The sequence below is a fragment of the Nyctereutes procyonoides genome, unplaced genomic scaffold (genome assembly GCF_905146905.1).
Source record: "Nyctereutes procyonoides isolate TBG_1078 unplaced genomic scaffold, NYPRO_anot_genome, whole genome shotgun sequence".
In the NCBI taxonomy this organism is placed as follows: domain Eukaryota; kingdom Metazoa; phylum Chordata; class Mammalia; order Carnivora; family Canidae; genus Nyctereutes; species Nyctereutes procyonoides.
Genome location: NW_026575153.1, coordinates 1,920,002 through 1,943,705, shown reverse-complemented (window position 1 = coordinate 1,943,705; position 23,704 = coordinate 1,920,002). Strand labels below are relative to the sequence as shown.

At 36.8% G+C, this 23,704-nt stretch overlaps 1 protein-coding gene across 1 annotated transcript in view; it reads left to right on the top strand.

Moving 5' to 3' along the window:
• The first annotated feature begins 256 nt into the window (after positions 1-256).
• PDHA2 (pyruvate dehydrogenase E1 subunit alpha 2) overlaps positions 257-23,704 on the top strand; it is a 38,710-nt gene continuing 15,262 nt past the window's right edge. Inside the window, 1 exon segment of the mRNA XM_055313265.1 lies at positions 257-395. Within this exon segment, the coding sequence (XP_055169240.1) occupies positions 257-395 (139 nt within the window).

Genomic DNA, 23,704 nt, shown 5'->3' with positions numbered 1-23,704 from the left:
CCAACACTTCTTTGGAATAAGTCAGATTAGAACAGGGTACTTAAGCTTTTAGACTTTCATGACACCTAGTAGCGAATGAAGTACAGAGCTGGGATTAAGACTCAAATCCAATTGACTGTAAATTTCCAGCAGAGAGTATTGATTGCTTCCTATTTTCTGATTTCTTCTTCTATTAGTGGAGGCTTCATATGAGCAGCTATGTAGCAGCTTTCTTTGCTGCAAGAACAAGCCATAGACCTGTTACCACTTAGGGGACATGGCGGCACAACTTCTGTGCCATGACCACAAAGAGGAAGTGCTCTCCTCTATTGTTTTCTGTCTTGCCACGGGCTGGAATATGGTTATGGAGGAGGGAGCCTTCACAGCCCACTTGGCCTCAAGATCAAGGCTGGCAGGTTTAGGATGCAGAGCACTAAGTAGGAAGATCACTGGATCTTCAGCATCAAGTTGCTGGGGATGTATTCTTAGACCACTCACCTAGACTTACGAACTCTCTATTTTGGTGTCTCTCTCTCTTTTTTTTTTTTCCTTAAGATTTTATTTATGTATTCATGAGAGACACAGAGAGAGGGAGAGAGGCAGAGACACAGGCAGAGGGGGAAGCAGGCTCCATGCAGGGAGCCCGACGTGGGACTCGATCCCAGGGCCCCAAGATTATGCCCTGAGCTGAAGGTGCCCCTAAACCACTGAGCCACCCGGGCTGCCCTATTTTGGTGTTTCTTACTATAGTCCAACATTTATCCAGAATAACACAGAGGCCCATGCTCTAAGACTCATTTAGAAAGTTAAAAAAGCAGTATGAAACAGACAGCACTTAGTAGTCACCTTTAAAGGATCACAGAATGGTTTGAGCATGTTTAGATAGTTTTATGCAAAGAGAAAAGGAAGAAAAATAACCCAAACATGGGGGCATTTGTGATTACCAAGAGTAATGGCTTTTAGGGTGGTACTAGCAGTTTTAGTCTCAACAGGTGAGGAAGGGTTTAAGAAGCAACATGAAACATCCAAAGCAATTTTGATTCAAGGAATGAAGGTGGAATAGAGAGTATGAAGAGACTGGAGACAATCTGCCTAGAAATCAGAAGCAATTGGGAATAGTCAGAATGTAGTTTCAGAAATGGGATTAGGTGTGAAAAATCAGAAGATATTCTATACAGCACATTTTCTTTGAATCTGTTACATTGCTTCTGGGTTTATCACAATACGATTTATTTGTATTCCATTTCAGATGTAGTAAATTTTTAATGAATCTACTGACTACATTGTTCTTTATTTTCTTACCTATTAATAATTTGGTTAATTATTTCCTTTTTACATAAATATTAATAACTTTCTGCTTTCAATAGCTTAAAACTATCATATTTCTAATGAAACTCACTCTTCAATATTTAGCACTTTATTGTCCTTAAAATGCAACTATCTTCCATTAAAATTGATTATATTTGAGGGAGATTTATTATTTTGAAATCTCAAATAAGAAAATATTAAAACTAACGCACATTTAGTATCACCTACAATCAAGGAGAATCATACATTTTAATTTATGAGTTTTCTAATCCTATATCAGACATGATTCACCACCATTAAATGTACTCAAGAATCAAAAACATGATTGGAGTCTAACTGTAAAATACCTTAAAACTTGCTTTTGGAGGAAAGGGAATCTTACAAAGGGGGGGGGAAGCAAATTGTTATGATGGGCCATAGATTATACTACAAGGGTATAGGTAGACTGGGCATTCACTGAGGAGAAAGAATTTATTCATTAATAATAATTCACAGAATGAAATTTTGCTTCTTAAAGATTTCTGCTATGGTACTCTATGCTGTTTCCCTTATCATTTAAATAAAATATATATGAAACACAGTAACTCATAGTTATTTGGATTCTAAATAATTTTGAAGGGATGATATGTTACTGGAAACTATAATAATTTGGAGAGGTAAATGTGGTTGAATAGAATGCATAATTTAATTCAAATTGCTACCTTCCACTTGCTTTGTTTCTTTACTTTTGCCCTCAAATATTTAGAAGGAATGAATTTTAATGAAAATCCTTCAAAGTCTTCCCAACTTATTCAATATAATAACTAGTCATTATAAAAGATAGATTCTAGGCACAGTCTGGCTAAGAGGGGAAAGATCTTTCTGGTATAGGATCAATGGACCATATGCAGTGGGGTAGCAAATTTCATTTTCTAAAAATGACTGCATCAATATATAGCCCATCCCACATCCTATTTTTTTTTCAATGTGGTCTAAAGGCTCCTCTCCTCAGACGTAGAGTCTATGGTCTCTCTCTTTGAAATGAGGCAGGCCTTTCAAACTTCCTCAATGAATAGAATGAAGCAGGAGTGATGCTACTGACTTTAGAGGCTATATCTTAAATGGAAACACAGTTCCCATCCAGCTTTGCCTCCTTCCTGAGACATTTGCTACTATGTTGTGAAGCAGCAGAGGCCACATGGAGAGTCCACAGGTAGGCATTCTGGCTGACTGCACCAAATTGTCCTCCATTCTCCAGGCTTTAAGTCTTCAGCAGATATTCCAGGTATCATGTTCAAAAGAAATAATGAGAGATAGTAACTGATTACTATGGTTGCAAACCATCAAAAGTGTGGAATAATCGGTAAATGGCAACAGGTAACTAATGCATGTGGTAACTGGGCAGCCAGGACTATCAGTCATGGCTACCAATAGATTTTGAGGACACTTTGATTTTATCTGGTTTCAGAATGGCATTGATAACTCCATTCTGATAATGCACAAACAATGGATTTCTTAAAAGGTGTAGCTTCTTGAACAAACAAGCAAACTAAGAAACTAACCAAAGTAATCCTTAGATTGCTTGAAATACATGCAAGAGTTACTAAACCTAAAATGATTCTGAGGTTATTATTATGAAGTACAGTGAATGTTTTTGGCAAAATGTCAGATATCATTATATGTTCAATATAAGATTCTCCTTTAAGTTCAATAATTTCACTGAACACATCATCTGATTTTTTACTTTGATGTGTTTATATGTATTAGCCTTCAAAAAATCTCTTTCGGAAATATATAATCATACTGAACAAATTTGTTTTTCTCTAATTATTTTTCTAATTATTTCCATAATATGAGTCTGTAGATCTCGTTTTGAAATGAATTAAATCCTGTTGCAGGTACCAGATGGACAGAAGTGGTAGGTACAGTTCTGTTTTTAGGCTGAGAACAGATGTCGCACTGGGGGTGTGAATCACTCTCCTCCACACAGTCCTGTCTGAACATCCTGTGCAACTGTTCTGCTCTGGGGGATTCCCCACTGTGGCTTTTCACTGGGACTTCGAGGATAGACATCTATTTTAGCATTTAAGGACTTCTGATCCCCCAGGTACTAACATTAGGCCTCTGATTCATTTTTACATATGTTTATCTGCTCAAGGGCTGAGGAATAAGGGGCTGGTTTCCCTATATGCATTTTCTTTCCCCAATTGTGATAGGGGAATTTGAATTAAAGAGTCTCTGGTCTCAACCTGTTGAAATCCTCCTTTCTTTTTTACCATGGGACACAAAATGTGTTATATATTTTCTAATGAGACATATATATTTTATCTCACTGAATGTTAAAGATATTTTTTAAAAGTAAAGAATGTGTTTTTGATGGCTTAAAATAGTAATACCACTGGTGGGGTTGTGAGTAATTAATCTTTCCATTTTATAGATTCAAATTCTAGCATTTAACATACAAATTCCAACATTTAATACATTAATACTATTTTTTTCTTCTATTACCTGACAGATGGTGAACTGCCTTCTAAGGTGCATGGGTCCAGTGAACTGCTGATCTTTACTTATCTTCCAGGGGGATGTGAATTTGCACCTGAATTGAACTTTTAAGATCAATAATAGAGAGAAAAAACCACTGCAACTAATACCCTTTTCCGCTCACAAAGTATTCAGCCTTGCTTCTTAAGAAATGTTTAATAAATATTTAAAGAAAACCACTTTCAAGGCATGTCAAATTATTAGCCTTTCTCAGGTATCCATATCCTTAGTCTTCTTCTGTGGACTTCTGACAATACGTTTTGCTCTTGTAAATACTGCCACTGATCCTACTTCTTTTTTATTTTTTTTATTTTTTAATTTTTTTATAATAAATTTTTTTTTATTGGTGTTCAATTTGCCAACATGCAGAATAACACCCAGTGCTCATCCCATCAAGTGCCCCCTCAGTGCCCATCACCCATTCACCCCTACACCCCGCCCTCCTCCCCTTCCACCACCCCTAGTTCGTTTCCCAGAGTTAGGAGTCTTCATGTTCTGTCTCCCTTTCTGATATTTCCTACCCATTTCTTCTTCCTTCCCTTATATTCCCTTTCACTATTATTTATATTCCCCAAATGAATGAGACCATATAATGTTTGTCCTTCTCCGATTGACTTATTTCACTCAGCATAATACCCTCCAGTTCCATCCACATTGAAGCAAATGGTGGGTATTTGTCGTTTCTGATGGCTGAGTAATATTCCATTGTGTACATAAACCACATCTTCTTTATCCATTCATCTTTCGATGGACACCGAGGCTCCTTCCACAGTTTGGCTACTGTGGACATTGCTGCTAGAAACATCGGGGTGCAGGTGTCCCGGCGTTTCATTGCATCTGAATCTTTGGGGTAAATCCCTAACAGTGCAATTGCTGGGTCGTAGGGCAGGTCTATTTTTAGCTCTTTGAGGAACCTCCACACAGTTTTCCAGAGTGGCTGCACCAGTTCACATTCCCACCAACAGTGTAAGAGTGTTCCCTTTTCTCTGCATCCTCTCCAACATTTGTGGTTTCCTGCCTTGTTAATTTTCCCCATTCTCACTGGTGTGAGGTGGTATCTCATTGTGGTTTTGATTTGTATTTCCCTGATGGCAAGTGATGCAGAGCATTTTCTCATGTGCATGTTGGCCATGTCTATGTCTTCCTCTGTGAGATTTCTGTTCATGTCTTTTGTCCATTTCATGATTGGATTGTTTGTTTCTTTGGTGATCCTACTTCTTGAAATCATCTAAATTATTAATAGTAGTAGGTGGGACATAAATTGTAAATTAATAATGTTACAATATTGCATCAATATTACTTCTTCTGTTTGTTTTATTTATAGAAATTAGACTATCATTAAGGTCAATCTATCAACTCCTCTTTCATCAAGACCTTCAAAACTCTTTATATTGTGATTAAAATTAGTAGTTAAAATTACTCAAAGGAAAGTATAAAGTTAAAAAATCTCCAGAAAAGTTGATTGTTTCCTTACCTTTTCTGCTGTGCCTGGAACTTTCCTTAAAATGCATAAATGTTGCTAACCTTTAACAGAGTTTTTAAAGATATTGGTGCTTGTTATGGGTTGAGGCATAAAATGTCCTTGGAGTCTAGGGCAGAATATGCTTGATATAGTATTTATTTTCCTTCCAGAGTTAAGGAGATTGTGAAATTGAAATTGCAGCAATAGTGTATATAGAATATGAATGAAATTGTTAACTGACCCCTTTCTGATCTGTGTGCCAAGAATTACTAATTATTTAGTATATGTCAGAAGGCTTGGTTACCTAATAATATGGTGTTCAGATCAGGGCCTAGAGGATGGTCGTGATCACTAAGACAGAATCAAATGATAAGAATCTATTGATCAAGGCTGCAAAAATCACTGGTAAACATCTAATATTACAAGTACTCTGTCAGTGTTTCCGGTGAAGTGTCTAAACACAGGATAGTGGTCATAGGTTTCTTTCATTATCTAGCTAGTACTAGAGTAATCCCACTTGCTATTTGCATTTTTGGTGAAATAATTTTGACATTTTAACTTTGTTTTGCCCTGCTTTCTTCTTTGCATTTGATCTTCTTTCTCTTCCAAGTAATTTTATTTTCTTTTCATTAAAATTGGCTTGGAAAGAGAAGACCATTTAGATACACTCTGTAGCTGTCAATCAGTAGGCCCAGAAAGTTCCTAAATGATACTAGCTGATTCAGCACATTAGCTTGTTGGAGTTATCTGCATGGCAGAAGTGTCAGTATATTGTTTCCAAGCTGGGCTTCTACATGCACAGAGTAACAGAGCATGTCCCTGCTTCTTTTATCTTCCTCAGGAGAGCAACCAAGTGGTATAATCAATTCTTCCAGCCTTTGTATTATTTCACCTGATGTTTACTTTGTGCATTGCTTTGAGATTTGCCCTTATTTTACATCTTTCAAATCTATTTGCCTTTTCTTTGTATCTGTTAAGGAAATACGATTATCTTAGTGCAAGGTCACCATGGATTTCATTAAACAGTCATAATACTTTTCTTTTTTCAGCATCCACAAAGCAGTGAGAAGTTGTCCTAATTACTGAAAGATTGTCAGGCTCTGGATATACAAAGAATAACCTTCTCTGTATCAAGTGCTAAGGGAATTGAAACAGTGCAGATGGCTTTGACGTGGTAACTTTACTGGTCACTGACATATATTATTGTACCTAGGAGAGATCAAGCACAAGCTTGACATCTTTTGTGCTCTGAATATCAAAATCAAGGAAGTGCAGATTTGGTCTTTAATGGATGAAAATAAGTCTGTTTCTTTAGAGAATTCAAAAGTAAAAACTATTTCTCAGATTATCTCAAATGACCAAGCTGGCTTTTTCTACTGGGTTTGCTTTATATGTTTCCAAGGCATTTAATGAACAAAATCAGGATACTGTTTCTAGGTGTTAAAGGTCACACAGGGAAACTCTAGGCCTTTTCTTTATATTACTATTTTTTAGCAGTCGATACCAGCCACCTGGAGGAATGGCCACTCCTAGACCATGGCTTCTTTTGCAGTGACATTTGCTCAATAATTCTTTTTTTCATGGCAATAATTGAAAAGAATCAAAATGGTGTGAAGAAGTAAATGTCATATTCCCACAATGCAATATAAATGGAATTCATAAAGGCTCAGTGACTCACAAGACAGGTTAATTAAATCTTCCATGTGGCACAAGGAAGTTAGCACAAAATTTGTTTGATCACATTATTTTCATGACTTCATAGAATGAATCCTTTGTTAGAATGCCTAGCAGAGACTGTGATCCAGTAGTAGATATAATCGATGTTATTGCTACTTACTTTCTTTTGGATTTTTTAAATCCATTTCCCATTGTCAGTCAATAATGTTATAAAGATTGGATTTTAAGATAAAAAGTTAAGTGTTGCAAAAAGGCAACACAATCCCGCAATTAGAAATAGCTCTAATTGTACTAGGAATGGCATGTGAGTTCCACTACATAAATGAAAGAAAAAGCAGATGGTACTGGGAAGGAAAAACATATTGTGGACTTGGAAAGACATAATGTCTGTTAAGTATGATCATTGTTAATTTCTTTTCCTGGGGCACCTCGATGGCTCAGTTGGTTAAGTGTCTGCCTTAGGCTCAGGTCATGATCTCAGGGTTCTGGGATTGAGCCTGCTTTGGGCTCCCTGCTCAGTGGGAAGCCTGCTTCTCTCTCCCTCTGCTGCTCCCCCTGCTTGTGCTCTCTTTCTCTGTGTCAAATAAATACATAAAATCTTTAAAAAACAAATTTCTTATCCCTACAAGCTTCTGTGGGCCCTAACAACATATACCCTGTTACTTGGAATTAACATTTCTGTTTTCCTAGGACTAAGGAAAAAACTTCAATAAACAATAAATAGCTCTAAAACAGATATAGAAACAGAAATAGCATTTGGAAGAAGCTGGGACCAACTTTTACCACTGGGCCAGCAAAGCACCTACTAGTGGCTACTAGCTGCTTCTGGTCAGAGTTTCACCTGTGAACTCTCCAACAGCTCAAAGGCAAGGACCTGGAAGGGGAAGGGTGGTCCTCTTGAGCCCCCCTGAGCATTGTTGGTGCTTATCTGTATACCATAGATGGGAGCGACACACTTCCCTTGTTCTCCCAAAACAAGCAAATAAAATGAAAGCAACATCAAACATTGGAAATAGTGATCATAGAATAAAAGAATTTGGGGACTTTCAGTTGTTTCAAAGAAAATTTATTTTGAGTCTTGGTAAAGGATAATACAAGAACTTATTTCATTACAATCAAAACCATGAACAATGTCTAATTTTAAAACTTTTGCTGGCACATGGTCACACAAAACAACGATGACTCGTCTATATGCATTGTTGCCGCTTCTGGAACCAAAATCAGCAGCCCTGCCATCCAAAGACTAAAGCAGAGCACCTTCCAGAGGAGAGATAAAGACATTTCTGTTTAGAGTAAGCCATTACTCTTTTGCATTTTTCTATTACTGCTAAATGGGAACAGTCTCAGCATTTGTGGTGGGATCATCAGAGACAACGGGAAGGCTGAGTAAAGTACTTCAGATCTTTTTTTTTTTTTTTAAGATTTTATTTATTTATTCCTGAGAGACACAGAGACATAGGCAGAGAGAGAATCAGGCTCCACGCAGGGAACCCGATGTAGGACTCAATCCCGGTACTCTAGGGTCACACCCTAGGCAGAAGGCTGGCACTCAACCGCTGAGCCACCCAGGTGTCCCAAGTACTGCACATCTAATCAGAAGCTGAGGTCTGATTCTGCCTCTGCTTATTGCCAAGTATACATCTTTGGGCAATTCACTTTTTAGTTGTTCCACGTTTAATGTGAGGTGGCATTTCTTACCTGGCTGACTAAGGAGTAAATGAGATAGTGAAATCTTTGGAATCAACACATCTGTTCACAAAGTGATCAACTATCATCTAGTGGACAAATCAACAGCTGACAATCTAACTATGTACATATAATAAGGAAAAAGAAAACTCTTGGATTTTATCTGAACATTTCTGATGAGTAGATTTTAGAGTCCTTTTTATGAAATAAAATTAGTCTACCTTCTACTTTCTTAGAATCTTGCTTTAGGTAGAATCTCAATCTCGCAGGACCTCAATATTAACATGAATTTCTTTGATCATTTAACTTAGACTTGCACTCAGCTAACCACTCTGATTTCAGATCTCTTTGCTAACATAAGAGTTTATAGATTTATTTAAGATCCCAATATAGGGATCCCTGGGTGGCGCAGCAGTTTGGCGCCTGCCTTTGGCCCAGGGCGCGATCCTGGAGACCCGGGATCGAATCCCACGTCGGGCTCCCGATGCATGGAGCCTGCTTCTCCCTCTGCCTGTGTCTCTGCCTCTCTCTCTCTCTCTGTGTAACTATCATAAAAAAAAAAAAGATCCCAATATAATAAAGGCAAAAAGTATGTAACTATAATTCAATAGGAAGATTACTATAAGGACAGTTATTTAATTGTATGTAATAAATAATAACAAAACTGAAACTACATTTGATAGAAACTTTAGAGTATTTAGTCAATAAATGTATACAAGTAGAGTATATATCTTTCTACCTTAAAGTTTCTGGAAAATATAGTGTTCTCTTAAAATACCTAAAAAAATAAAGTTCCATAATATTAAAATAAAAAAAAACATAAAAAATCCTTACAGTTTGGGTTACATACAAACTGAGATGCCTATGGCCATATCAACTTTTCCCAGTGCTTAGCTTCTAGATCTAGATGTTGTATCCCACTACTTGTTAATATCATTTTATAATATGTATGTATAGGGCAGCCTGGATGGCTCAGCAGTTTAGCACCACCTTCAGCCCAGGGCCTGATCCTGGAGACCTGGGATCGAGTCCCACGTCAGGCTCCCTGCATGGAGCCTACTTCTCCCTCTGCCTATGTCTCTGCCTCTCTCTCTCTCTCTGTCTCTATGAATAAATGAATAAAATCTTAAAAAAAGATTTATAATATGTATGTATCCCATATTGTTTTAAATAAAAATGTCAATAAAGTTTATATGTTTAATAACTCTTTGACAAGAAAGAGCTTATGTTTTCATTGTTTACTGAATTGGTCATTTGTTTCTAAGAAAATATTAAAACTGGAGATTTCAAAAGTACGTTGCCTGTCCCCCATAAATTTAAAATAATCATAAAATCACATCCTACCACCTAGTAAATATTATACCTTGGGCATAATATGCAAATTGATTTCTGATACTTTTTTGTATTACTTTGAAGGTATTTTTTTAAGATTTTATTTATTTCTTTGACAGAGAATGAGAGAGAGAGAGAGAGAGAGAGTGCGCACAAGTAGGGGGAGCAGCAGGCAGAGGGAGCGGTTGAAGCAGACTCCCCGCTGAGCAGGAAGCCTGATGTGGTACTTGATCCCAGGACCATGGGATCATGATCTGAACCAAAGGCAGACGTTTAACCGACTGAGCCACCGAGGCAACCTTACCTTGAACTTAAAAATTTTGTATTGTTCAAGGAATAACATAAGAAAAATATTCTAAACTAAATTATTTCATGGGAGACACAATTAATATTGAAGAGGTTTTATAAGACTTAGCAAGTTAATGTTTCTAAACTACTATAGGTTAGAAAATATGTTACACAAATTAGATACCACAAATTATTATTTCTCATATATTAAACTTATATTGGTTAGTATCAGTGACCTCTAAAAAGACTACAAAAGTTCTATTTAAATTGTAATCCTTGGGCAGCCCAGGTGGCTCAGCGATTTAGTGCTGCTTTCCTGGAGCAGGATCAAGTCCCACGTCAGGCTCCCTGCATGGAGACTGCTTCTCCCTCTGCCTGTGTCTCTGCCTCTCTCTCTCTTTCTCTCTCTCTCTCTCTCTCTGTGTGTGTGAGTGTGTCTCTCATGAATACATAAATAAAATCTTTAAAAAATTGTAATCCTTAATTATTACCAATCATTAGTTTATAGTTTAAGCATAACAAAGAAACCCGAGACAGATTAGAGAGGACAGCATCTCTGATAATTTTAGATCACACTTTTTCCCTTGGAAGGCATTTTGCTTTGGTTAGATATTCTTAATCTGTTGGTAAGGACCCTGAAAACAAGAAAAGATATATTCATTTCAAAATACTGGCATTGTCACTTTCTACAATCTCTACACAGAAACAAACATGCCTAGAAATCATCAATACTGACTGTAAAATAATGTTAAATTACTCACCTGCCCACTTTCCTTTTATTCTTCCTTTTCTGCCATTCTCTTAAATTTTGTCTGATTTTAAGCCACCATGTTTTAACTCATTTAATCTTATGTGAACTGGCTTCTGCCCTAACCATTCTTTTTTTTTTTTTCTTTTGGAAAGCATCATTTTCTAGTGACCAAATCACTAGACCAAATCCAATCCTTTTTCTCACTTTTTTATGCTCGGAATATAATGTTGTATGTGGGATTGGTTATGGTCACTTATTTCTTTCAACATATACTCTTTAGGATTTGCTATAATTTAAGCATGGTGTCCAAAGGGAGCAATGGCATTGGAGCATCAGGCAAATCATGGGCTTCCCAGTTACTCTGGATTTCTATTTTCATGATCACAGTTCTGTGTACTTGTTAGATAAGTATTTATGGAGTCCCCATTTTGTGCCAAGGGACTCAGTGCTAGTGGCATAACAATGAACATTCAAAATCTACTTGTTGAAGTGGATTCTTGAGTACTCAAGCCATAATTAAATCATTCATTCATTCAAAAGTATAATTTATAATACATACAGTGTGTATCAGGCACTAGTTTAGGCGCTGGTGAAACGGTAGTGAAGGAAAAACAAGTCCCTGCCTTATAGAGTGTATATACTCCTGGGAAAAAACAAACAATAAAATAAATGAGTGATATAATATGACTGGGGTTATAAGTTAAATGAGAAATATCAAAATAGGATAAGGTTTAGAAGATGAGAGAAAGATGCGTTTTTATCAGGGTGATTGGGGAAGGACCGTTTAAAAGAGGTGTTTTTGGAGAAGAATTTGATGGAAATGGGTTAGTGAAGCATGTGAATACATGAGGAAGTCCATTTCTAGCAGAGGGAATATGAAGTGGGATGTCTTGGGGTGGGGATTAGTTTTGTGTATTTCACATTCAGGAAAGCCAGTGAACTCAGAGGGGAGTGAGGAAGAAAGGAGATTAGAGTTAGAGCCAGGCAAACAGGCTCATTTGGAACCTGTAGATCATGGCATGAATTTTATTCTAATTATAGTGGGAAGCCACTGGAGAGTTTTAAGGATTCTTTTAATTGCTATGCAGAAAATAGACCATAGTGGAATGAGAAAGGATGCAGAGGGACCAGTGAGAATTTAAGATACTAACTGGTCCAAGGAAGATATGAAGGTGGCTTAGGTAGGGCAGTTGCTAAAATTTATAAGAGGTCTTATTCAGAATATATTTAAATGGTAGATATTGCATACATGGCTGGTGATTTAGGGGGTAGAGTCACCTATGAAAGATACAACACAGTTATGACTCCAGGGATTTTCACCCAAGTGAGTGGAGAAAACTGTGGAGGGCCAGATTTGCTGACTATACTTGCCAAAGTGAAAAAGACTGAGAACAAACAGGCTGAGGCAGGAAAATCAAGAGTTTGGGTTTGCTCACGTTAAAGTTGTGAGGGCTACTAGACCTCTCAGTGCAGCTATCAAGTGGGTTGTTGGCTATATTGATCTGGAGCACAGACTGCTAGAAATCTACATTTGAGGCTCATTAGTCACAGGCCTGCCTGAAATCAAATGAAATGAGTATTCATAAAGAAGAAAAATCCAAATTGAGTTTGAGGCCTGCTGATATTTAGAGGTCAGCAATAGCAGGAAGGGTAGGCAAAATAAAATGAAATCATGAAGCAGGAACAAACGCAGGAATGTAGTGTCTGGGACCTCTAGAAAGCAGTTCCAGGAGGACTCGATCATCAACTCTATCAAGGCTATAGAAAAGTTGAGTAAGTCTTGAGAATTGTTCTTTGGCTTTGGCAATGTGGAGGTCACTGGCAATCTTATTGGAGATGTTTTCAGAGAAATATGGATAATTGAAAGAGTTGGGGTGGGTTTAAGAGAGAATTAGAACTAAGAAAGCAGAGGTAGCTCCTATAGATAGCTCTACTGAAGATTTTTTCTCTCTTTTTTAATATAAATTTTAGTTATCTAGCATATGGTGTAATTTGGGTTTTTGGAGTAGAATTCAGTGATTCATCACTTATGTACAACACCCAATGCTCATCACAAGTACCTCTTTAAAGTCCATCATCCGTCTAGCCCATCCCCCCCACCCACTTCCTTTCATCAACCCTCACTTTGTTCCTTATCATTAAGTCTCATAAGGTTTGTTTCCCTTTGTTTTTTTTCTTTTCCTTTCCCATATGTTCATTTGTTTTCATTAAGTCCTCATATGAGTGAAATCATATGGTATTTGTCTTTCTCTGACTGACTTATTTCACTTAGGATAATACAGTCCAACTCTATCCATGTCATAAATGGGAAGTTTCAGTCTTCTTGATGGCTGAGTGATATTCCATTGTATGTATATACCACATCTCGTGTCTTTATCCATTCATCAGTTGATGGACATTTGGGGTCTCTCCATAGTATAGCTTTTGTAGATAATGCTGCTATAACTATCAGAGTGCGTGTATCCCATCAAATTCGTATTTTTGTATCCTTTGAGTAAATACTTAGTAGTGCAATTGCTGGATCTTAGGGTAATTCTGTTTTTAGGTTTTTGAGAAACTTCCATACTGTTCTCCAGAGTGGCTGTGCTAGCTTGCATTTCCACACTTTCTCCGCATCCTCACTAATACCTGTTGTTCTTCTATTAAGTGGATCCTAGAAATGGGTGGCTAGCTAACAAAGAATGTTGGGCAAAAGGAAAAAATAGTTGTTGTTTTATAAAACAAGTGGTAGGATATTTGTATGCTCTGAGAAATATTCTGGAGAGAAGGAAATACTAGGATGAAAGAAAGCAGATGTAAATACATGACAATGGTGGTATTGCACAATGGTGGGAAAAACACAATACTCTAATGTCAAATCCAAGAGTGTTGGAGTTCAGAATATGATTGGAGGTCAATTTGTGTACCTCCCTCCAAAGACTCCTCTGCCCTAGAGTAAGTTTCTATCTACTACTGTATAATGAATCAGCCCCAAACTTAGTGACTTAAAACAACAATGGTTATTTACTATCTCATAAAGTTGGGAAATACAGGCCAGAAATTCACACGAAGCTGGATTGGGCAACTCTGGTTCAAGGTCTTCATGATGTGTAGTCAAATGTCAACTGGATCTTTAGTCATCTGAAGGCTTGACTGGGTTTGTAGGATCATTTCTAAGGGGGCTCTCTTACATGGCTGGCAAGCTGGTCCTGAAAACATAAATCCTTTTCATGTGGGCCTCTCCATGGGTTTCTTGGGTGCCCTACTACATGGTGGCTGGATTCACCTGGAGCAAGTCATCTAAAATATCAAACCCAAAGCTTCAATGCATTTATGACCCAGCCTTGAATATTACCATAACATCTACCATATTTCATTGACTACACAGGTTAGGCTTGATTCAGTGTGAGGGGGGATTACATAAGAACATAAACTCTGGTGATGAGGAACGTTAATGGCCATCTTAGCAGCTATCTTTGGACTTTTAACTTTTCATTATCCTCACCTGTCAAATGCAGAGATTTCACCATATGAGCTCAAGTTCCCTTCTAATTCTAAAACTTCATGATTTTATTCTTCAGCTGGACATATGGTTCTCAAAGTAAGCATCTGAGGGAGAGGGGGTTGAGTCAGCTGGTATCTTCTGTTTCCCAGCCTCCTACTAATTTCTATTCCTTTCAATAATTCTTTTTTTGGAAAGTAGGGTATATGATGGCCCTGCATATTCTGAAATGCAATAAGTAGCTTTTTGAATAGTAAAATGCTCATCAGCTGGTTCATAAAGTAGACTGAACCATGTTTAAAAACAAAACAACCACTTCTACCAAAACAAAAATTCTCCTGCTGTATTTAAGTTGATTTATTGAATCCTATCAGGAAATACAGCCTAAAGAATCCTCTAGGAACGATATTAGAATACTGAAAAAGAAAGCTTGTCCCAGTTAAACAATCACAATCATGGGTACTCTAAGGGAGGGACATAAGGCTTTGGATTAAGAACTGGATTTGAAATCTGGCTCTGTCTTAACTAAGCAGCTGCTTTTTAGCAACCAGGTAATCTCTATAAACCTATTTCCTCATATGTAAACAGGGATGATAATTACTACTTCACAGAAGAATGAACTCTATTAACCATGTGAAGTGGCTATGCCCATATCTATATAATGATAGATGTTGTATGTACTTTTATGTTTATATATTATGTTATATATTTTATATATATATATTTATATATATAATATATATATTATATATTTTCATATCCTAACCTATATGTTCTTTCCTCATCTCATTAAGTACTGGGGATGATAACCACCAAAACAAGTATATTTACAATATATGAAATTAAGGAAAATTTTGCAAAATGAACTTAAAATATCCACTTTATCAGATATGTAAGCTCCAAATCAGTATGGGTAAATAAGTTTTCTTTCTTGATTCATAGCTCATCATTTGACATTCATTCCTTCATGTAACCAGTGACTAGATCACTGAATGCCTTCTCTCTAGTTTCCCTCTGAGATGGGAGTGGCTAGAGTGGTATGATAGAGTGTATAATTAAATAGATAAAATATTTAATGTTCTCCTTGCAAGAGAATTATGCTTCTCTACCTGATAAATATAAGTGCATCCATGTAAAAACTTCTTTTTCTTCTTCTTCTTCCTTCTCCTCCTCTTCTTCGTCTTCTTTCTTCCTTTTCCTCTTCCTCCTCTTCTTCTTCTTCTTCTTCTTCTTCCTCCTCCTCCTCCTCCTCCTTCTTTTGTTTTTGTCAGATACATACAACTCATGGGTACAATGCTACCTTCCTAGTTCCCTCTGCCACTGAAGCTGTCAGTGTTCCAGATAATGGTTGAATTGTCAGCCCACAGAGTGAAGACAATGGCAATGCAGAGTAAAGTCCTAGCCAATGATTATAAAACAGAAGCAAGGTAAAAACCTTTTTGCTTTAAGTCACTGAGATGTGAGAATTTTTAAAAAATTCTCTCGTAACTGATAGACATGCTATGTTCAACAGTATTTATGAATGAGACTTTTTCTGTCTAATCTTGTACCATAGTGCCAATTTAAGAGGCCAATTGAGACAAAGCAACTTGTAGAGAACTTCAAAGGCATTAACTAGAACCTGCTTCATAGTTTTGAGTCATATATCCACTAGGAGAATCTAAAAGATTGTTTTATAGAAGGATGATTCTGTGATGAATAAAGGGATTTATTTGGAGACAGCATTTACATTCTGTGCTTTCCTACTTGATCTCACACAATTTGGGGGGAAGAGGTAGAGGTGCAACTACTTTCTAGTGCTAATTCTAATTAGAGAGCTTCAAGACACTGGAGAACCTTGAAATACATTCTTTGAACTTAGGAGATACAGAAGTTTGAAGCCTGAAGCATGTCTGTGACAGTTGGATTGTGATCTGACCTTTGCCCTGGAAATTAAGGGGACAAGAAAAATACTGTTTGTTGGCTAAGTGAAGAGAGTACCATTTTATTGGGATCTGCTGGTCTGAAGTCTTACAGTTTGTATCAGCGAGAGATGCATTTGTATTTCCGGGGCACTAGAATGACTCACCAGGAAGAGAAAAGTGTTGAAAGGACATGGCCAAGATTAAAGGAACTGTTGGAGAAAGGGGCTCAACACGAAACCTGTTAAGATCCTCTGAATGTAGGGGCACCTGGGTGGCTCAGTGGTTGAGTGTCTGCCTTTGGCTCAGGTCATGATTCTGAGGTCCTGGGCTCAAGTCCTGCATCGGACTCCCTGCAGGGAGTCTACTTCTCCCTCTGCCTCTCTCTTTGTGTCTTTCATGGGTGAATGGATGGGTTCCTAAAAAAAATCACTTGAATATAGCTCTTAAAACAGAGTCAGCTTTTAGCCATCAGCATGGTCAGAGTGCAGAATTATTCTATTAAATAAGAACTGTTCTGACCTTTATTCTTCTCCTTTCTTCATATTTCTGACCTTAGGTTAACAGCTGCTAGTTCATTGATGGGAGAGGAGACAAGGAAGAGAGGGTCTGGCAAAAAACTGTGCCTTACCTTCCCACTGAGGGACAGGAGCAGGGATGATTTATGATTATATGATTGTACAGACCGGACCCTCAACATTGATTGTAGTGTGTTCTGAATGCACTGAATGAGTGAGACTGAAATTTGACCAGTGTTCTATTTGCCCAGCCCTCTCCCAAGTGATCAAAGGGGCACTTTTTCTAATTTTCATCACAGATGTGATATTGGCTAACAGAGAGCCTGGAGAGAAGATTAATGGTAAACTAAGGTCAATTTTTGGATGCATATCTTGAAATGGACATAATAATTTCCGAATTGAGACACTATTCTTGACTTATCATGAGGGCATGGTCTGTAAGTAAGCAAAAAGTTAATTTGAAATGCTGGAATTGTCATCAGAAGGTAGGGGAAGATTATCACCATTGAATATAAAAGGAAATTGGAAGACAAAAATGAAATGCAATTTTGTTGGCATCTGTCTTTCATACTAGCTCAATGTATTGTTTACATACATAAACATGGAAAAAGAAAGTAATAGAGTGCTGAGAGAGAGAGAGCATAACTGAACAAGATAGACTCCTCTGTACAATTTACTCTTTCCATATCTTCTCCCCTCCATCCACCACAGAGGGCTTTTTAGAACAAAGATTATTGATGTGATACTGTCAGAGGTAGGTGATAAATATGAATTTAGGAAAAGCTGTTTGCAGTTTTTGTTGATTTTGGTGGTACTCTCTTTTGTTGTGTTTTTTGTTCATTTGCTTGTTTTTTGAGGGGTAGTATACTAGTTTTCTTGCGTTTGCCCCAATTTGAAGAACGTAGGAATCCCTGTGTAATGTTAGATTGGAACCATAAATTTATCACTCCAGCCTTATTTCAAAGGACTGCAAGGTGCTGGAATTATGACACAGAGGCCAGAGTAGAAGAGTAATTAAAGGAAGAAGAATGGAGACTAAGGGAAAATTTCTTCCAGGCACCCATTCTAGTTGGATTCAATCCAGATCCTACCAACCTATTAGGATCAGTAACAAATTTCTATGCACCATACTCTGGGTGGTACTTACTTTGTAAGTTTGGCTGGGATCACTGACTGGTAGACTGTTATTTCTGATAATGGGCAGAAGCTCCATATTCTTCTAGAAGTTTTTGAAATCTAAATTTATATATGTATAAGTACAGATATACAGACATACAGATATATATGGATAGATATAAACAATGTAAGAGATATATAAATGTAGGTGGAGATACACACATAGATATTTCTGTCATCTATTATTTTTTTATTTATATTTTCTCTACTAAATAAAGCAGTGTTCTCTTCAGTTCTATTCACCATTGCATTTGTAAACATGCTGCCATATGAAATGGAGCTTACCTTAATAGAATTTAGTAGTTAGGGTTGCCATCAGCTAAGTTGGCCTCTCAGTTTCTATGGACACATGCTTATTTATCGAACAACCCAAGGAAGATTCTAAGCTTTATCACGTCCAGTGTTTTATGAGTTGAACTTTGTGGTAGGAGAAAAACAATAACAATATGTGTACTAGGCATGTGAAGAAGGGAAAGGCTTCAGATTAGTGATGGGAGGAGATTCTGAGGAAGCTTCTGGGAGCTGAAAGGAGGAAAGATGGACATGAATTCGGAAGGGAAGTTATTACTTTAATGCTACATTGACCAGCTCTGGAGTTGAAATTATGCATATTTCAGTAGGTTCAACTTCTGGTTATAGATGGAGAACCCCTATTCCTGTGTCCTGTTACTCAGCACTTTTAGCTAGTCACTCATCTCTTACTAAAAATTCAGGTGGCTGACAAAGACAGAGCCAGTGAACCCTTAGCCAATAGTCTGATACACTTTCATCAGAGGAACACACTAGGAAATTAACTAGGAACACACATGGGCCAGTGGTGGAGGGCCTAACTCACCTGTAGTTCTGGCATAGGTTTGAGGGTATCAGCGACCCAAATAATGGCTAATAAGGCAGAGCAGAAAAAAAAATAAGGCAGAGCAGACTGCGAGTCACCCAGGCTACATCATTAACTATGGCATCCAACATGAGGGGGCAAGAAAAGGTGAATGGTGGAACTCTGTGATGGAGATCCCTGAACAACAATATCTCACACTTAAACATCAAGCAGCAGGTACGTTTTTTCATCCTAGAAATTCTATTCCTGTTCAAAGCACACCTGGAGGCCTTGACTATGGGTTCCAGAAATAATTCCTAGAGAAAAACTGGGGCAGTAGTTAGGTTATGAAAACCATAGTCCAAAAGCCTAAGCCTAACCTTCCTAGGAAGGCTCTTGTCCTAGCAAGGGACTTGAAATACAAATCAGTGAATGGGAAGAAACCTACTTCTCTAGTCAAGTCCTCATTACTGAGAAGAAGGGATAAGAAAAAAAGGCTGCTGCATCCGGGGTTTGGAGCAGCTTGGGCTTGTGAGATTAATTCCCCAAACCATCATCTCTCTAATGCCCAAGCATGAATATGGTTATCTCTGAAAACTGAGAAGGACAGAAGTAGCAACAGACTGATGAATATAAAGAGTTTTCTTTTTCCTTTATCCTTCATCAGGCGGCTGAGGGACACTACAGGAATGAGCTCCTGATGAGTACCAGGCATTTTAAAGTCAGACATGAGTATTCTCTTAGATGCTACCTATATTCCAAATTGTAGTTTTCCATAGTAAAAATGTTTAAGCTTATGTTTTCAAAAAGTTTCTTTCAGTAATACAGCTTATTTGGTCCTCGTTAAAATGTTGAACAAACATAACAACAACAACAACAAATCAAACAGTGCAACATCCATTTCAGTCCAATACTCTGAATCTCCCACTCTTAGAGAACTGAATGCGCCTTTAAACCTGGAAAATATGTTCTCTACTATTTAACCTAAATGCCACTATAATTATAACCATCTCAAACTTTTTCCTATAATTCTTTCTGAAGATATATAATTAAAATAAAGTGGTAATCTAAACAATGAAAATAAAATGGAAACCAGCAATTACACAGTCAAACTTTGCTCATGTTAGAACAGAATGAAGAAAGGCATTATCTAATTAAAATACCAAATGCCACAATTCATGTGGCAAACCAAGCATACCATGAGTACAGAAGGTAGAAGATGGTGCTAAAGACAAAACCACATGTCTAATACATGACATTGTGTATAAACGTGAATTATACCACAAAGAAATAATCCTATTCTCCGTGGTGGCCATAAAGACTATATTTCATATGCATCAATTTTAAAATCTAGCATGGGGAAGACAAATGTTGCCTGCAGCTGAGTAGCACCTTCTTTAGCTGGACATAAGCTCCTTAGTACACTGGTCTAATCCACACCATTAAACACCCACTAGTTTTGTTCTTATAACTAGCCCTTTTGAGCATTTGAGACTACAAAACCTGATTGCAACCCCTGACTTAAATGTTTTTCAAATCTCCTTCACCCAAATCAAGAGCAGCAATATTGAGAAAAAAATAAGTCTATAAGGAAAACAGTTACTTTCAATCCTGTTAACAACAGTTACTTACAGGAATAATCCCTGAAAGTTTACATATTAAATAAACATAATGCCAGCACTTAGTTTAAAAATGCTCTTGAGAGGGGCCTAGGTGGCTCAATCTGTTAAGCATCTGCCTTTGGCTCAGGTAATGATCTTGGGATCCTGGGATGTAGTCCCACATCAGGCTCCCTTCTCAGTGGGGAGCCTGCTTCTCCCTCTCCATCTGACCCTCCTCTCTGCTTGTGCTCTCTCTCTCTGTCTCAAAAAAATAAATAAAATATTGTTTTTAAAAATAAAAATGCTAGTGAGGTTTTAGCTAGACTTATTAGCAGGCAAACTATTTGATGTTATTGTAAGTGAGTTTGATGAATCCTAACTTCCTTGATTTTCCACGGGGAAGTGTGACCAAATTTTTGGCAATTTGTAGTAGTTAGTGTTCATTTAATTAGTAAATAGAATATATACAGTTTCTAAAATTGCCATATTTGTACCATAAAATGAAGAATTCATGTATACTATTGATCTTTAAACAGCACAGGTTTGAACTGAGCAGGTCCACTCACATGTAGATTTTTTAAAAAATAAATATGGTACTGTACATGTATTTTCTCTTCCTTATGATTTTCTTAATTACATATTCTTGCTCAAGCTTACTTTATTTAAGACTACAGTGTCTAATACATATAGTATATGGGTTAATAGACTGTTTATGTTATCAGTAAGGCTTCTGGTCAATGGCAGGCTATTTGCACTTAAGTTTTCAGGGAGTCAAAAGTTATATGGAGATTTTTGACCATGAGGAGGATCAGCACCCCTATCACCTGCATTGTTCAAGAGTCAACTGTATATGAATATAAGGAGTAAATATGAGCAATCATATTAGTATATTAGTGAGGATACCTGTGACTAATAAGAAAGCATATTATTATTATAGAGATAAATGTAACTAGCCTGCTTTATTATAAATATATATATGTATTTTTCCATGTTTAAGGGTCACAACAAATATACATATGTTATATAATATTGTATTATAAAATATATACAAATTTATATTTGCAGACTTAAGGGTCAGAAAATTTTAATATATTTATGCCACATATATCCATATATATGAAATATATATTGTTCATAAAGTATTTAAAAAGATTGGAATTGAAGACACAGATTGTATTACACTTATCAACATGTTAAGCATTTAAATACATATATAATATACTAGGCATTGTGTAGAATAAAACAAAACTGTGGAAACAAGATCACTGGCCCCTGGAATGGTAACTTTGGTTGTAAATGCAAGATGCTCTTTTAAGAACATGTGACTGTGGTCATCCTGGTCCTCCTTAGTGATACCCTCCTCTTCTTCAGTTTGTAAAACAAAGCAAAATATTCTCCTGCCCTTCTCCTCCTTTACAGTTTGGTTTTTTTGTTTGTGTTTACCTTCTTTTCAGGATGCCCTTTCCTTTATTGCCCTTTTAATATTGGTTATCCAGTTTTCTAGCCTCAATTTTCTTCTCTTTCTTATGGCATACACTTTTAATAAGCAGTCATTTTCCCTGTAGTGCCAATGCTCACAGTGTTAAACTCTTGTCTATATTTCCAGCTTAACTCATTGTCAGGTCCATGCTATTACAACTCACATCAGTATTTCCAGCTCAAATCTTTCTCCTGAGACATGATGCCCCACTGGACAGTCTAAACTGCTTCACAACATTTCAGACTTAGCATACCTAAAATCAAGTTCTTAATTTCACTGACCGTACAGCACTCTCAGGAAGGCAATGCATGGAATTGAATGGAAGCATTCCTCAGATAAAACTATAATTACTTATATTCTTCATGGGTCTCATTTGCTGCTGGTTTAAAAAATCCAGTTAGCGGGGACAGCCTTAGGTATTTCCTTTGCAATTTAAAAACTATCTTAAAATAAAAATTCCAAAATACATGTTTTGTAAAGTTTTTATGTGCTATGTAATTACTATGGAGAAAGCATATGTTAGGAATTAAAATATTTTATGTTAAGTTTAGTCCTTAAATTTACTGCAAAATTATATGTTTGGTTTTCTAGAAACTGATATAATGAATACTGAAGGCTATGTCAGGTATTTATTTGAAAGTACTTTTGTATGCTTTGGGAGATACTTTATTCTATCTAATCACATAAAAGGATGAACTCTAAAACTCCAAGAATATTACAGACAATTAGAATGAATTTAGTTAAATGGAGGAAAAAAATTAACCTTGAGCTTGCTGTGGTATACCAGATATACTGAAATTATAGTCTCCCCATTGAACATAATGAGTTCATTCTATAAGCAGCATTAACTAGGACTTTTCTATATTCATTGTATAAAGGTGTATATTGTTACTTGGTTAATCACCATCTCTTGTCTTAAAAATAAAATGGATTTTTCCATCATTAAATGCTTTAAGAAAGGAATGTGCAATGTCCAGTCTATTTCTTCACATTTTTTGAAGTAATTATATTTTTTATGATTTTTTCCCCTTTTGTCAGCACTTGTGTTCTTTTATAAAAAAGGACCTGTCCTGAGGGTGGGAGTGTGGAAATGCACAATTAAAGTAAGTCTTTATTACTTTACTCTTTGTTAATTAACTGAACACCTTCATCAGCAGATCTATCAAGCTTTCTTTCCTGAAGTTGTAAAGACTAAGCAATGTGAGAGTGAGGCTCTTGTGCAGTATGTGTGATATGGAAGAATTGGATTTATTTTCATCTTAAATGCAATAGCATGGTGTGGAAATCAATGAGGAGTGAAGCCATGGGTAATTAAAAGATGCTTTGTTTTCATTTATATGAAATGCCTTTATTCTATTTGGGGAAAAAAAGGAAGAAAAAAAAAGAAATCTCCCAAAACAAACACATAAGCAAAATTCCATACATATACATAAAAGACAAAAGCTATGGGAATTAGAAAGGTGCTCTGGTTAGTGCAATGAGTATAAGCTGAAAATGAGCTTATTACGAATGAGAGTCCTGCAATAAAATGGTTGACTTTAAAACAGAAATCTCAACACGCTATTTCCTTATTAAAATACCATAATGTTTTGCACTAAGACGACCTAGGTCCCTGCATGCCTCACCAGCCTCCTCTGCCAATGCTTCTCCCACTTTCCAAACTCCAAACTTGAAGGTGTTTTTTGAGTTCTTTGATACATCATGCTGCTCCTGGCCTTAGGGCCATGCAA